The 17341-nt window shown below is 48.0% G+C and overlaps 1 protein-coding gene across 4 annotated transcripts in view; it reads left to right on the top strand.

Annotated features, from left to right (window-relative positions):
* Window positions 1-17341, top strand: part of CEP290 (centrosomal protein 290) — a 3224991-nt gene that overhangs the window by 1915540 nt on the left and 1292110 nt on the right. For all 4 annotated transcript variants that reach the window (XM_069629332.1, XM_069629331.1, XM_069629333.1 and 1 more), the window contains one exon: window positions 1924-2031. In XM_069629332.1, the coding sequence (XP_069485433.1) occupies window positions 1924-2031 (108 nt within the window). The remainder of the gene's footprint in view (window positions 1-1923; window positions 2032-17341) is intronic.

Below are 17341 nucleotides of genomic sequence, written 5' to 3'. Positions count from 1 at the left end.
CTGGACACCGATCTCAATATCAAGCTTTTCGTCTATGATGTCCATACCCGGCCAATCCAACCCCGGGGCGGAGGGGATGGAGGGGGGGAACTGGTTAGGCCTGAAGCATTTTCCATCGGCTGTTTACAATCCAGCCCCACACTCGTAACCGCCAGCACAGTGTTTATCCCAGCTCTGGATCGCAGTCTGGCACCTGGATACGAATCTGGCTCCGACATGGTTGTGTCCCTGCCCATTTCCATGTTCGATCCCCTACCAATTGTGGATGTTGGATCTCTGGATGCATCCACGCTTATCCTCCCCTGCAGCTCTCGAAGCTCATGGAGTGAGCCAGTGGATCCATCAAACTCCCCAGCGAGTTCCTATATCCGTCTTTCTCCAATTAGGGCTACCAAGCCCCAATGCTGTGGAATTAGTACCATTGCAGAAACGGCTATTGACCAACTAGCAGGGGGTGCTCCCACACCTAGGGGGTGCAATTGTCGGTGTAACCAAGTGCTGGTGGAATTAGCAGCAATAAGAAAGATGCTTTTATCCCTTATAGAATCTCGGGGGAGAGAACACAGGGAGGGGGGAGGAGGAGGAATGTAAATCTCCAACTGTATGCAAGGGTCACCCTGAAATACCGAAGGATCTCCCCATGGGAAAAGGCTACCCTGAGCCCAGCAATCCCTGGAACCGAAACTGTCTGTCATAGCCGGGTGCCAGTGTTCTCGGAACCGGCAATTGTTACAAACTCCAGTGCAAGGGCTGATAAGAGCAGAGAGCCATACAGGGTGCCTAAATCCAAGGCAAGGCACATGCCCCTGCGAGACTGGGCTCCACGAAGGGAGGGTCCAAAATGCTATAACTCGGAGGGGGGGGGATACATATGCCCCATGGTGTAGAGGGGGTTCACCTAAGCCACCCCCTCAATGCAGGCCAAGACCTGTTACCGTGTACCTTCATGGGGTACCCAAACTCGCTAGGGATTCATTGGAATCAAGGGGTGCTCTTCTAAACAAAAGCTTACACTGGCTACGATCCACTAGAGGTTGTGCTTCTGTGTATAGAGGATCCATGGTGGGTTGCCGCAGAGTACAAAGCGTGGGCAAACAGTCTGGTGACATTGTGGAATTGGATTTTTGGGACTGGAGAGTGGCAAACGAGGTCATGGAAAAGGCTGAGGGAGCTGGAAAGTCGCTGAGGAGTGGGATTCTAATCAGCACACATTTGCATTTAGACTCTGGGTGCCCCACAAGGGCAACCTTCAGGTTGCCCCCCCTGTCTAGCGCAAAACTCATTGCTCTGGGTCGAGTTCGGACAAGCATCATGGTGGACAGGCCTCCGTAAAGGGAGAATTCGGGATGGAACAGTAGAGAGAATTTCTTTTCTCCCTTCCAATAACTCTTGATCTATTGTAGTACGCATGGGACATTGAATTGTAATTGAATTTATGTAGTGGAAGGAGGGGAGAGATTGAAAATGGCATGGTAATGGGACCCTTAATATTCTATGGCCTACAAAGGTGATTTTAATATTGGTGAATATTTAATTAATGGGGCAGCTGGTGATGAACTAACAGTCCGGCTCAGCACTATATCTCAACTGATAATGTACGATTATATGTGACATTTGCGACAATGTCACAGTTAAAGCCAGGAACTCTCAGTTCATGTTTGTACGTTTTTTTGTCATCATACACAATGTTTAACAGTGTTATTGTAACTGGTTTTCAAGAAAAGCTTAATAAAGATCTGTTAAAATAACAAAAGCGAAGTAAGGACTTGGATGTCAAAGGTTGGTGGGGATGTAATGGGGAGAGATGCCCCATATGTATTGTTTAGATAAAATAGCTATTACTGTGAATGACCTCTATGAGCTACAATATTTGGCATATGCATTTGTTTGACATAAAATTCAAGCCTTAATTTGTGCCTACAGGAGCAAGAAGAAAATGCAAAGAAACATGAAGAAGAACTCCAAGTTCTACATAAGAAGCTTGATGTTTATTCAGATACTTCACTTAATAAATTTAAGGACACTGCTATGGTGAGAATTTTGTTTGTTTACGATTTCATCTTTGGTAATTAGCAGTGCTGTTATTGGCTCATTATTGATGGATCAGAACCTTGGTGTACAAAAGCAAAAAATAATGAATGGTAAAAAGTTGTATACATACAAATTACTGTGACCGTGTCCCCTGCCTGGCTCTTGGTATATGTGGGGAGGTGATCATGGCAGCATGGTGTTGCCACAAGCTTAGTGATGCAGGTCAAGGGGTGGTGTGGCAAGGATCTCCTGGTGACCCACACAGCACCTGGATCAGAGGCTCACCACATGTACCAAAATGTGCCATTTAAACCTTTAAGGGCCGGTGTTATAGAGTTTTTATACCCAGCAATATATAAGATGGGGAAATGTGCTGGCACATTAAGAAATGCTACATTGACTGAAGTCCGCCTCAGTACTTATGATCAAGCTTGGATCGAAAAACAAGTGTTAGTGGGGCAAGCTGTAGCATTGCTAAGAAGAGGAAACTGTGAGAGAAAGGCTTTGCGGCTACCCATGGCTTTCTGCACAAAACTCTTCTGCTCCTCACATGACTAAACTACAAACCAAAACTAAGATGGAAGACCCGTCTTTCATAGGCTTGGTCCATACAGAGTGGCAGTTCCACGCTAGCCAGTATGGAATGCCTTAAGTGTTTTATGAAATACCATCATATATAGGAACAAAAAATGCCACCCAGATGCAGACCTTTATGAAAAGGCTGGCCCCAGGGGAGGCATTACAGGCCTATAAAAAAAAACAGTAAAGGAAGGGGTTTTTGTGAGTATTTGGAGACTGAGAAAGAGAGTTAGTTTGGTGGTGGTTAGAGAGAGGGCAGGCTGTAGGTAGAGAGGTTGCAACAGTTGGGGGAGAGGAGGAGCTAATGAGGAGGCGGTAATGACGAGAAGAGGAGCTGAGGGGGTGATGGCGAGAGGAAGACCTGAGAATTCGGTGGTGGTAGGAAGAGCTCTGGAGGGGTGATGGGAGGAAGACCTCGGAGGTGGCGGTGCAAAGAGAAGCTGAGGATGAAGTAGAGAGACAGATCTGAGGAGAAGGTGGTGCAAATAGGAGCTGATAGGGTGGAGTTGGTGAAAGGAGGCACAAGTGGAGAAATAGATGTTCATGGAAGGTTAGCTGTGGAAAGAAGAGAATATGAAAGAAGGACAGACGTATACTATACTTATGGGGGTGTGAGTGAATTGGGAGGAGGAACAAACATGTGGCAAAGTATCGAGGTGGTGTGATGAGAGCTAAATAGTATGAAAGGTAGACCTTAGTAGAAAGGCCACTTAGGAATGTGTGAACATCGGGATGAGGAAAATAAGGCAGTGTCTGCAGACAGTGTGACCCAAACCTGGCTAGGGCGGAACCCAGGTAATGGCCTCTAAGACATCTTTTTTTTTAACTTTATTTAGGCAGACAGGAAGACAGACTGGACATGGGTTACACATCGTTTTCATAATTCAAGCAATAATTGCTGCAGTGGTTCACGTTACACTTCAAAATACTACACATGGGTTATTACTTCATGTATTCCCAGGCTGAACATCCCTTAGGTACCCCCAAATGGGCCCCACATATTCTGAGGTCTACTTGCCGTACTTAGTCATAATTCCCCCCTCCTTCATTTCATTTACATAAGTCAATTCTCTGAGCCATTGCACATATCAAGGTGCCACTTTGGATTGCCATTTCAATAGGATAAAAATGTTCGCAATTGTACAGCACATGTTTAACAATCTACATGCATCAGTGGAGGCTTTCCGATATCACCCAGTAAATATTTAAGAGGAAGGAGCATAGGGTGGATCCCAATCATGAATTGCATCGCTTCTGCAACCTCTTGCCGGAATTGTGATCTTAGGGCAATCCCAGAACATGTGAATCGTGTCCGCTCCCTCACATCTACATTTCATACATTTGTCTGTCGTACCTGGGAAAAACCGTACCACCTTTGCCGGTGTATAATGTAAACGGTTTAAGACCTTAAATTCTATTAGACGTAATCGTGCAGTAAGTGCAACATCCTTTGTTAACAGACAACACTTTCACCATTTGGCCTTGTCTATGCACACATTCAGGTCTCTTTCCCACTTGGATTTTGTCGTGATCCGGGGCACTTGAGCAGTATGTAGTCTCGACACCAGCCCTCTTGGTACATCATTCAACGCAATTAAATTTATACACTCACATGAGTCTGGCTCCTGTGGGAATGACAGCCACTTCCGGCGCATTGCTGCCCTCATTCGAAAATTCTGTAATAATTTAACGGGGTTGGTTCCCAATTTCACTGAGAATTCCTCCTGTGTCACAAATCTTACCCCTGGAAATAAGTCACCCAACGCCATTACTTTACCCGGTTCCCAGGATGCCTGTATGTCAGAGTCGTACGTGGTGGTAGCAACAGACTATTCCAAAGACCGATCTTGTTATAGGGGGTTGTTATTCCCAAGAGTTTAAACATTTAGGCCCATGCATTGCCCATGCATTGACAGTCGTGCGCACTGGGTCAAAAGTGCAGGGGTCTGTGTATTTACCATCCAAGATGATGGCTCTAAGGCTCGACAGACCGCTCCAGATTGTTCCAGTGCACAATGTACTGGGCCGGGGGCAGGGGAATACCAGTGTCTTGCGTATTGTGCCCTGGCGACCGAGTAATATAGTTCGAAGTCTGGAGCCGCTAGGCCCCCTCTATCATAAGGTTCAGCTAGCCCCCCCCCCCAGCTTATGCAGGGTGTCCCGTTTCCCAAACAAACTTTACCGTCAAAGACCGGAGCCTTGCAAAACAAGGGCCATCCTGGCCAAATTGGTATAGAGTTACAATAATATATGCCCATGTTAGGCAGAAACCTGTGCAGTTCCCTCTGGGACCACTGCAAAAGATTTAAGACTACAGGTGTTTGGCAGTAAACCCACTTGGTAGCAGTCTGTACCACACAGATTCACTTGGTAGCTGTGGCTGAGCAGTCAGACTTCCCTCAAGAAGAGTTAGGCAGTATACAGAGCATTCACAATAGGTCAAAAGAACACAGTAGAACAAGTAAACACTGACCAGAGCTTGGTGTAAAAGAGATATAATTATTTATTTCAAACCACATCTAGTAAAACGCACAGGCACTAATGTTAAGCAGTTCAAAAACACGGTCACTAAAAGATATACACTCCCTTAGAAGAATATTAGACAAGGCTTAAGTAAAGCCCCACTTATTTTCAGACAGCGGTGAGCGCTTAACGCGATGGCACTCTAATAATTTGTTTTAAAAGGGAGAGAAAAGCAGAGTATCATTTGAAACAGATCCCAACACTTTCACAAGAACACAACAAGAAAGGAAGGCAAAGTAAAACCGTGAAGTTAGAGTTCAGAAGGCCGGATCCAGTTTAAGAGGATCAGAACGAAATGTGTCCAAGGTCAGACGGTTGAAGTGCACAAAAGTCTCGAAAAGGATCAGAAAGAGTTGGACCAAAAGAAAGGGACCAGTTAGATTGGCAAGGCGGCCAGCCCAGTCCAGAAGGTTAAGGGATTATTATTACCTTGTAGCAATCTTTAGAAAGGGAGGCCTGGGGGAAACACGGTACCTTAAAGTGGTGAGAATACTCCAGCGGGGGCAGTTGTTCCTGGCAGCGGATGCAAGTCAGTGCTTTGTCCGGGGGAAGAGAGGATCTTATCGGGGAGGAAGACAGGAGTCCGTTGCACTGTCAGGGAAGAAACCAGCCGCAGAGTTCTCAGGTAAAAGAAGCGGTCCCTTTATTCGCAGTCCAGTGGTAAGTGGCTATCCGGTTGCCGGGGTGCTTGGCATGGGCAATTCTACCACAAGACATCCTGAGATGCAAGGAAAAGAAGGTAAACTGGTTGTGCCCACCAGTCAGGGGAAGAAGCCTCTCCAGCCGGGAGATCTTCTCTGTCGTCGGGATGTGGTGAGTCGGTTCCGCAGGGCTCCACCGGTGGTGTCGTCGAGGCAGGTCGGCTCAGCTTCTCCCTCGTCGGATTCTCAGGTCCTGTGGCGACTTCTGAAGTTCCAGTCCCCAATACCCTGCTTTTATGCAGCACACCCCCATTCACTCAGCCTAGCTGTCAATCAAACATGCTAAGTGGTGAGCTGGCCGGCTCACCACTTGGGCCAATCACACAAGAGTACGACTTGAGTTACCAAGGTAACTCAGTCCAGGGTGCCTAAACCCCCTCCCACAGCCCCTGTGGTACCCAGACAGAGTGGCACCACTTTTGGAGGCTTCTGTGGAGAAGCCCGCCAAAAGTGGAACAAAGGGCTCGACTTGGGTTGGAGTCACAGAAGAGAACACAAACGCCATTTTAGAATGGAGTCCTGGCAAAAAATACCAACCGGCGAATTAATATTAAATAAATAAACCTGCGGTATGTTCGAGGCTATGAGAATTAAATAATTAAAGTTGGTATCCTCGAACAACGGGAAAATCCCATAGGGATATATTTGCAGTCGAATTTCAAAAGTAGTATCCGCTGCCATCAGCCAAAACTCGATCAGGGGGGATGGAGACGTGCCCCTTCGACTAACAGACCCCAGGGCAATCGAATTGCCCCGACCAGTACGTCCACAATATGATGATTTGTACCGGTTTTTGTTAATAATTTGGGACTAGTAAAGCCAATGGTGACTTTATATGCCCTGGGAGACAGTAGTCCGTCCCAGGGTATGGAGTCTATGGCGGGGTGTCACTATGACAACCCTGTGTCACTGCACGGAGGGTGCTGTGTAACACACATAGTAAAAACACATGAGACCCTATGGAGTAAAGGACCCCATAGCCCATAAAACACAGTAACAGTCAAAGGAACACCACAAATCATGTCCAAGAGTGGGAGAAAAAGAGTCTCACTCTTGGCAGGAGAAAAAAAAAAACTCCAGAAATCCAGCAAAGCTGCTAGGAAATTCAGCCTAAAGAGAGAATTCTCCCTAACAGCCCACCAACACCATTTCAATAGGGACAGTCTTCCATATAAGGAAATCGGGAGTCTAGGCCATAACTGTAGTTTAACTGCCAGGGTGTTGAGATATGCCTCATGATTGTCTTCATACAATGTTTGATGTGTGTGGGATACCATCACTCCCAGGTATGTAAGGCTAATTGGGGCCCACCTAAAACTTCTAAGGTCGACATGTGCAATGGTACCGTCAGTAAGCGGGTACAATTTGGATTTAGAGTTATTGGTTTTGTACCCAGAATGACATGTAAACCTCGCTACTTCCTCCATTATTGGTCCCAGATTCTCATCAGGGTTTCATAAATATAACAGTGCGTCGTCTGCATATAGGGAGATGATTGTTAATTGCCCTATATGCATGTCTATCCCTCATTAGTCGGGCAAGTGGCTGTATCCTGAGTGCAAACACAAAAGGAAAAAAGGGCAGCACTGTCGTGCTCCCCATGCCAGTGCAATCGCCTAAGATAACACTCAGTTGGTCTGAACCCTGGCCATTGGGTTTGTGTATAAGTGTCACATAAAGATGCTGCTACCTCTTGGGCCTGTGGGTTAATTTGTGATATGACTGTGGACTGTGTAGGGATGAATACCGACTGATCCGGGTGTACTAAATATGTCATGTGCGGGAGGAGCCTGTTTGCTAATACTTTAGAAAAAATCTTAGCATCCGTGTTAATTCATGACAAGGGGCGATAGGAAGCAACTTCACCCGGACGTCTCCCTGGTTTCGGTAAAATAGATAACTGCCTCATTAAGTGTGGGTGGAAGTTTTCCGGAAATCAGTGATTAAGTCCAGACCCTAAGCAATCGCGAGATGTCAGTGTCTCACTGTATGTCTTACATAGCTCAATACCCAGCCCGTCAGGTCCAGGCGCTTTATGGGAAGATAGCGACGTAATAGCACCAGCTAGTTCTTCAATGGTAACAGAGGTATCTAATGCCTCGTGGGCCTCCGAAGGGAGACCCGGGAGAGCAATCCCATTTAAATATAGTTCTACTTCGTTCTCTGTACAGGTATCTGCATTTGCATAGAGCTTCTCATAGAATTGTAGGAGCTTGTCATTAATCGCCTCAGTGGATGTCAAAAACCTCCCTGCTGTCCCCGCAATAAATATAATGGATGTCACCCTCCTTTCGGGAAGGTTTTGCCATATACCATATCTCTCTATCTCCTAATTCACAGAACTTTAGCAGGTTGCCCTTAATTACCCCTAAAAGGGCCTTATCAGCGATTATACCGTATTAATTTTCTAACCTACGCAGTTCCCATTCCAGCTGCTCTAGCTCCCGTCTAGTAGTCTTCAGCACCCCACTTGTAATCAAAATCATTGTACCATGGAGCCAGAGCTTAAAGGTTTCCCATATCGTGGTATAGCCTGGAACCAAGCCCTCATTCACCTCAAAAAACACTTCAGTTTTCACATGAATTTCCTCCACTAGAGCGCTGTCCAACACAGACCTTGGCATAGTCCACAAAGGCTGGGGGCGTGAGGAGTCACCAAACTCCAGCAATAGCACCACCGGCGAATGATCTGACGGGGTATGGGGTAAAATTCTACTGCTCTGTAAACGTGGCACCCATATTGCAGAGAGCAGCTAGAAGTCAGTCTGTGACATAGCATCATGAACTGTCAAATAATACGTGTATTCGGCCGCTCGCAGGTTTTCGGCCCCCCACACATCAATCAATACCCATTGTTCCATTATCTGCCTAATCATTTTAGCTGCAGCATTTAATCCTCGCCGTGTGGTGGTTGTCCGGTCCTTGAGGGTATCTAAAATTGTGTTAGTCATCACCCCATATGATGGGGGTTTTCGTCATCTTCATCATTATCTCAGATACCTGGTTATAGAAATCTGGGTCATCAATGTTTGGACCATAGGTATTGACCGATATAACCCTTTCACCTGATCTCCCTGTCACTACGACATATCGGCCCTCGGTGTCAACCTGTACCTCATCTACTTGAAATCGTAGTGAGCACTCCCCTAGCTTGGGAAGAGTATGTAGTGTAATACCTCTGCCGCCCCCATTTGGGTGCAAATCTATCATGCACCGGCCCCAACGCATGTGTTTCTTGTGTTTCTTGTGACATTACTGTTTTGGTGGAATGGCGATACAGGTATGCTATTATCTTTCTAGATTTAATAGGGTTGTTTAGGCCCCGAACATTCCATGATATCATCCGTATTATTTCACCTGCCATTTATTAGTAAGCAAAAACAAAAACCACACGCAAGTCTGCAAATCATCTGTCTTGGAGTACAACCCACGTATATCATCCCATCCATCACCGTCTGCTTTTGAACAACACTGCTTTAAATCCCCTGCCCTCTCCTCCCCCCAATCTGCCTGCTAAGGACCTCCACACTAATACCCCAATGCCTCCTATAAACTTCCCACTCCAGCCCCCCACCCCCATCATCCTCCCCAACTTGATGATGTAATCCCTGTACAACCATGGGAATTTCCTGTGGTGCGCTGCGAGCAGAACCGCTTCCATAAACCAGCCATTTGACCGCACACCCCGACTACATTTAACAATTAGTATGTGCCTTCATATTTCACAAAGCGAGAATGAAGGTTCCCGATCAGTCCTCCATGCTGTTCCATCTGGCGTCTTCCATTGGCGCCTGGTTTTGATCCTTCCCCGTTCTGGCACTGGGAGCGAGATCGAAGCCTCTACATATTTCATTGCATCCACGGGATTTTTGAAAGTGTGCCCTGCCACTGTATTGGATCCATAATTTCGCGGGGAACATCAGGGCATACGGCACATGTCTAGCTCTCAATAGTCTCTTATCTGGGTCATACAATCTTCTCAGGGTCTGGACCCCTGCTGCAAAATCAGGGTAAATACGAATGTTGGCTTCATTTGGGAGCATCCCCTGTTCTATGGACAATTTCAGAATGAGGTCTCTGCCCCTGTAATTGAGAAGTTTTTGCAATGATAGTGCGTGGGCGGGCTCCCGGTCTAGGGACCGGAGCCAGGGTGCGGTGCGCATGTTCAACTAGGAAGTGTGCAGAGAACTGGTCTGCACCATTCAGAGCTTTTAGGAGACCATCAACAAATGGTTCCATAGGTCCCTTGCATGCCGCTTCAGGCACTCCAACTATGCGCACATTATTTCGCCTTGATCGTGATTCAAGATCATTGCATTTTCCTCGAGTCTTGGCAAGTTCCGTCTCCAATGTTGCAATATCACGGCCGTGTTGGCCCACCTCGTCTTCCACTTCACTGATCCTGGCTTCATTAATGCGGCCACTTTCCTTGTTGAGTTCGGATTTTAGTGAGCCAATGGTTGCTATGATATCATCCAGTTGAACATTGATGCCCATGAAGCCGCTTTGCATTGCCATCAATAGTTGGTCCTCCCGGGCATCGCCTGTCGGGATATTGGTTCCTCCCCCTTGCTCTGGGATAACTGGCCCAGTATATGGCGCTGGGGTTCTGGTGTATGAGTCCTTTGGGCCATGCTTCTTGCTCTCTCCTTTTGTCATGGTGCCTTGCTTACCAACGCCTTTTTGCCACCTGCCTGGTTATTTATCAAATGTTTCTGCGTTTTATGTTCACACAGGCCCGATAATATTATGACACAGGACTTGGTACCCGCACCAAAGCGCTATGAAGCTAGTAGTGATTGCCAGGAGGTGGAGTACACTGAGCCCCCTTTCCGCACTGCGTCTTTGTTCCAGTTGGGCTAAGTTCTGCAGGCCCTGATCATAAGACCACCTCCACACTGATGGGATTGTTCTGTATACTTCCGAGATATATTGTTTGTGGGGGGTCTGCCAGTCTATTTTCGCCTATATGTGTGCCTGTATCTGCTGGTTCAGTCTTAAAAAAGTGTGCACCCTTCACCCTTGTAGCACAGCAGCGGACCAAAAAGCAGCAGCTCGCCCCAAACCTCTCAATCTGCAGTACTCTGCCCTTCCTCCAGGAGCCTCCTCTCAAGGCCCACCCTCGATCAGGTCAGTGAGCGGAGTGGCGAGGTCGCACTTACCCCGTTTTCACGTGCATTTCACGAGGCTGACCTCTTTCCTTTCCAATCGACCCTCCCAGGTCCAACTTGGGTCCTTCCTCTCCGACATCTTTTTCTCCACCTGTGGCGTTCCCCAGGGATCTAATCTCTCTCCCTGGCTGTTCAACCAGTATCTGGCACTCCTTGCCCACCGCATCGCCGGCCTCTGCCCCAACTTTCAGTGCTATGCGGACGATACCCAGCTCATTTTCAGGCTACCCTCGGCCTCCTCCTCTCCCTCCCTCATCTCTGACTGTCTGTCTGCTATCCAGGAATGGTGTGCTGCCAATGACCTCTGCCTTAATGCTAGTAAGACTGAGATCCTACTCATCGGCACACCCACTCCCTCCTTCCCTGCAGCTCTCTGGCCGGCCTCTCTTGGCCCTCTTCCTGCTCCTACCTGCAAGGCAAAAAACCTCGGGGTCATCTTCGACTCCACACTCTCCTTCTCTCCTCATATATCTGACGTCTCTATGAAGTCACATTACCAGCTGCACCTCCTCAGAGGTATTCTTCCCTTCCTCTCCTTCTCCAGAAGCTCACTGTCTCCCGAGCCCTGGTTCTCTCGAAGCTGGACTACTGTAACAGCCTCTATCTTAATCTGCCTGCCTCCACTCTCCGCCCTCTGCAACTCATCCAGAACAGAACTGCGAGACTTGTCCTTGGCCTCAAGCCCAGGGACCGTATCTCTCCAGGACTGAAATCTCTACACTGGCTCCCAGTGGCTGCGAGGATTAAGTTCAAAACCCTCTGCATTGTCCACAAGGCCTTCTGGAGCCTGGGACCTAAATACCTTCAACTCTCTCTTCGTAAATATCTTCCTTCCCGAGCCCTACGCTCATCCGTCTCCAACTCCCTCAGGGTCAGTCGCTTCTCGAAGCAACGAGCTGGGGGTAGATCTCTCTCCGCGGCAGGGGCCTCCCTCTGGAACAGCCTTCCTGCCTCCCTGAAACTCGAGGAGAACCATCTCCGGTTCCGGAAGCACCTCAAAAACTTCCTCTTCACTTCTGCTTTCTCTCTCCCTCTCCCCTGCTAAATTCTTCACCAAAACTGCACTGATTCTGCAACTGGGCCACTCTCACCGACCTCGGTCCTGGGCCCAGTCACTCTTCACTTGCACTGCCTCCCTGGCAACCCCTGCACTGCGGGACTGTCTCGGTATCACTACAGCCCCCCCCCCCCCCCAGCACTTGTCTGCACTTACCTTGCACTTGCCACCAGCTGGCCATATTTATTTATTATTTTATTTCTATTCTACTTATTTGTACTGCACTCCCCCTTCCACTTTTTCCCTTCCCCCTATCCCTGCACTTGCGCGGTCTGAATGACACCTGGCCTAGTAGGATCGTTGTCTGTCTTCTCCTTGTTCCCCCCTCCCTGCCTCGTCGCGCCTTGAAACACTTGTGTATAGGCGCATTACAAATGCCATATCATATCATATCATTCGACAGATGGAGAGCTTGATGCACTAATGTGCCATCCCGACAGTCCCCACCACAAGCATGGGCCTGTATCTTCACTTCTTCACCTGTCCCTCACGGCTCCACATGTGGGAGTCAGCTGTGTTCGTGAGGGACAGCGGTACCAGCACTGCTAATTCACGGTCCGCTCCTCCTCCGCTCTGCCTGCGGCGTGTAGAGGCCCCTCCCCCAATCAGGCTGTCTGTTCATCTGGGTGTGGTGAGGATTTCGCTGCTCATGCCAGTGATGCAAGTCGCCACCAGCTCCAGGCTGGCTCCGCCTTCTCACCCCAGCCGCCTGAACACAGTGTCATGGTTGCAGGGAGCCACCGGATTAGGACTGGTGGTGCCCCAGGTCCTCGGCTACAGGTGCCCTCACTGGGTGTATGAAACTCAGGCACTGGGCAGGATTTGTGGGTATACGGATTATGTCGGGGCTGGAGCTCCCGTTAAGGCTGCCATTCTCCGTCTCCCGCCTCTAAGACTTCTAAGTCATCCTCCTTGTTCATCAGAGCCAGCTGAACAACCAGCCAGACCTTAAGTTGCAGGGTTTCCTCTGGTAGACGTTGTGGGCCATGTGCCTTTGCTTGCTAAACGGAGCACAAACCCCAAACTATGGTGTGGTAGCGGATTCAGCAACTGGAGCTGAAGACCAATCTATCTTCCAGTTGACACAAGACATCGATCAGCTATAAGGGGAAGCTGATTGACGCCAGGGAGATGAAGAGCAACTTTGAAGATCTTGATTTATAGAGGGATTTCTTACTATTTCTTCAAAAGCTGAACTTTTAGTGGTGGACTTTTTCAGCTTTCCTTTGAAATGTTCCTTTGCACAGAAAAGGAAAGTGAAAGAGGCATGGTTGGGACATGGAGAGCACTGGCCCTAATAACCCTTTATTTGGAGCCTCTAATAGGTTGGCAAACCTTGGGGGGTGACGAAGCAAGGAATGTGTCCCTTCTCCCCACAGGGGAGCCACGTCCTTTGGGACTAGAGAGGTGAGCCTGCTAAGCTTGACATCAACTAGGGGACAGTGCAAGTGGGATCCGACTTGGGGTGATCCGCCCCACCACCTTAGTGTACAAGGAATCCCCAGTAAGGGATTTTATTCATCCTCTTCATGTGAGCGGTCCTATGTGTTGGATGGTTATGTGATTGACCAGGATAATTGTAGGCATGACTCTTTAGAAGTTGCTGGTGAGGTTTCTGACCCTTTTAAGATCTGCTTTATGTGAAACTCCAAATCAACGAGTTGTCCTATTTCGGTCAAGCCTGAAACCTAAGATGCTATGCAAGCTGCACCAGGCAAAAAGGAAAAGGAGAAGAAATAGGAACTCCCACTGAGGCAGCAGTGAGAGGAGACATCCTCTTAGAAGGCGGAGGCAGGAAGAAGCCCGATATAGAAAGCGCGATACATGGAGGAGCCGAGAAGCCTGCGCAACGCTGCTATCAGCGAGACAGTCTGGAGCCAGCTGAGCTCGACTGAAGGAGCAGAGAAGTCCCAACCACATCAGAAGTGGTCGACTGGTGCCCACAGTCCACGGCGCCACCAAACCAGCAAGCATCAGCCGCACAGTGCTGAATCGAAGAACCAGAAAAGACAGCGAACCGCGGTTCCACGCTAGACCAGGAGACCATCATCCCCCTAGACCACCACTTCAACAGACCAGGGATGCTGTTGTTCCAGGGAGTTGGGAGAAGGGTGGAGAGACTCAGCCAGACCGCATGCCAAACATGAGACCCCCAGATGGGGCAAAAGGCCTAAACTGGGGGTGAGAAACCAAAGACCCCATACACAAAGTCAAAGCCAAACAACTCCAAGCCAGGTGAGAAGCCCAAAAGCCCTGGACGCGGTGAGAGATACAATATCACACAGCGGGATGAGAGTAGGCAAAACCCAAGGCAGGGTGGAAGAAACAGAGCCCCATGACTTGGTGTGAGAAACAAGACCCCAAAGCGGTGTTCGAGATGCATTTCCTGAAGACTGGAGGGGGATCTACATGACCCCAAGATTGGATAAGAGAAACTGTATTCCAGAACAGAGAGATACACCACCCTTATGCGTGGTGAAAGAAATTATACCCCAGGATGGAGTGATCAGTTAAATAGCATGAGTCAGAGATTATTAGCCCAGAAGACAAGAAAAGGGCAACAGACACTTTTCAAATTTGAACTTCGAACTGTACAACCGGACACAAGGCCTGGAAACATTGAGAGACATTTAGGTGGGTGTCAAAAGCCAACCACCATTTCAAAGGTCGAGGAGAAAACCCTTTTCAGACCTTTTCTTGTAGAATTTGTTAGTCTGTTAGCGATTAGTGGTAGGGTCAGAACAAGTCACTGTAGGGTTTTGGGGACAAAGGACTGTTAGCTTTGTAAGACTTACTGACAATCACCTTTTTTCTATTTTCTTTAGATAGGGCCAAGAAGTAGGCAAAGAATAGGATTTTTGCCCTTTGTTTCAAAAAAAGTATGAGTTCTTGTCCGCCTCCTGCGTCTGACTTGCCACAGGCAAAAAAAAGTAAATGTAATTTTCCGGAGAAGTTCTCCTGCCTTAGTTTACTAGTCCTCTCTCCTTTTTAAGTTGTCTTTACTTTTCCCTTATCTGTCCAAGGAGTGTAAAGAATCGCCAAATGAATATACGTCAGTTGGTTTCATCTCCTATTATCTCCCATTTTTACTAGCTCACATGTGTCTTGTGACAGTTCCCATATTGTAACCACAGAATTCATTTGAAAAAGGGTATACATGGCTGTCAAATATTGTTCTCTGTCAGGATAGGGCCCTTTTTTGTTTTCTTATGTGCATGATTTGATTGTCATCTGGATTATGAGGGTGTGCAGACATTGGCCAAACTAAGGTGGTGTGTGTTTGCTTTCCTAATGTGTGAGGGTAGATGGAGCTCATTAGTGGATTTTTTTGCCAACCACACTTTTGATGTTTTACTAGGAAGCAGATTGCAACTTCTCAACCACCAAAGTAACATGTAGCATGGAATATCCATTTTCCTCTAACTAGCATACCTTTTAGATACAACAAACCACCCCCAAAACCTTTCAAAACCTTCCTTCTACTTTCAATAATTACCATTTCATGACATACATGCCACTAACTACTTACCCTCCCCCTGAACCGCTTGCCCCCCTGTCGGATAATTGATGCTGCACTTCATCCATCCCAGATTCTTAGCTTCTTTCACTGTCTGTTTAATTACTTTATTTTGGTTCCCCTTGTGCTTCCGCTATGGTTTGTGAGAAAACTGAGGGCATTCTCACTCCTTAACCCCCTGGATCCTCTTCTCAGGTGCCCAGGGAAAGGCCATCGCTCTTGGATCCCGACCCTGGGGCTGGAGAAGCGATGGAAGATCACCTGGGTGGAGAGGGTCCCTGGGTATTGGGGGTGGGGTGCTCACAGGTGAGACATGGTATCCCCCTTTCTCTATTGATGAACAACCTAACCATTCCCTAACCTTTAAGGGCTATTGTAAGCCAGCTCCCCTCATTTCCTCTCATGACACTTGACCGTACTGAGATGAGGAAGAGGCGACTAGGAGTTATGAACACTATGCCATTTCACCACTTTCGTACTGGAACGAGGAAGATGGGTTCAAAGTGTTGTGAAGGTCATGCATGCCCCCTTAATCATAGTCAGGCAAGTGCAATTGATAAAGCACACCTGCAACCTGTTAATGGGTTGCAGGTGTATCAAATGAGAGGCAGAGAACACCACAGAGAGCAACAGGGAGGCCTGTGTGAAGGAAACCAGCAGGGGACCTTGATTGAGAGGAGGTAGCAGTGGTGGGGACCAGAGAATGAGCCAGGATGCTGGCAAATAGCCCAGAGGATTTGCAGAGCCCAAATCCAGTGGACTGTGTGTTTGTAGCAGGTCAGGGAGCCCCCGTGACAGAGAGCTAGCAGCAGGAGCTGCGAGAGAGCCCAAAGCAGAGAGGATGCCGCCCGCATCCATAAAGAAGCGTTCCAATTGCCGGTGTGCAGAGGGAAACGCATGGCAGACCACGGTGGACTTCCCGGCTACAGGAGTGAAGAGGAAGCAGCGGGAACCGTTGGGAGAGATGCATGAAATAAGTAGCGGTCCACGAAATTAAGTAAAACAGATGCATATTGAATACTGAACATTTTAAACAATGAATTGATTGAAACCAAGCTTTTAATTACTGAATGGAATAAAACTTTATGGGCAAAACAAATAGAGGACCGCCCAAGTGCCCATGTGAAAACGAGTTAGAGAAAAGGGCGCAAGTGTGAGACAGTGTCATAAAAAGGTGGGGTATGGCAAACCCCCCTTCCCCGCAAAGAGAACATATATGAGTGAATACAGTGCGGCAAGGCCAAAGACTGGCAAGGGGTGTCTGACACGTGATGGCAAAGCCATGAGGCTGACAAAGAGAAGCCAGAGGACTGTAAATCAGCACATAAAGCCAAAAGGCCGATAAAGAGGAACTGAGTGAAGGTGACTTGGTGCATAGGAGCCAGTACAAAAGAACGTGTCTGCTCTGAAAAGCCCAGGAATCCTGGTTGCGCGACCTGTGATGGGTGGACTGTGTAGTCCGACAACTGCGCCTAGACTAGTGAGTCCTGAATGCTGAAAACAAAGGACATTGTGTTGGTGAAGTTGAAGTGTTGGGGAAGGGAACCCTGAAACTTGAGGAACGACATGTGTTGTCTTGGGAACAGAGCCTCAAGACCTTCTGTTTTTGAACTGTATTGCTTGGAACAGTGACGGGAGCCCTGAGGATTGTTTGGAACTGTATTGCCTTGAGCTTGATAAAGGTAATCTTGAGACTTTTGTGGAACTTTATTACACTTGGGGAAGGGCAGCGAGCTGGAAGAAGCTCAGAACTTTGAGTTAA

The sequence above is a fragment of the Ambystoma mexicanum genome, chromosome 12 (genome assembly GCF_040938575.1).
Source record: "Ambystoma mexicanum isolate Mex_15411 chromosome 12, UKY_AmexF1_1, whole genome shotgun sequence".
NCBI lineage: Eukaryota > Metazoa > Chordata > Amphibia > Caudata > Ambystomatidae > Ambystoma > Ambystoma mexicanum.
Note: the sequence above shows the minus strand (reverse complement) of the source record. Positions and strands in the feature narration are given on the sequence as shown.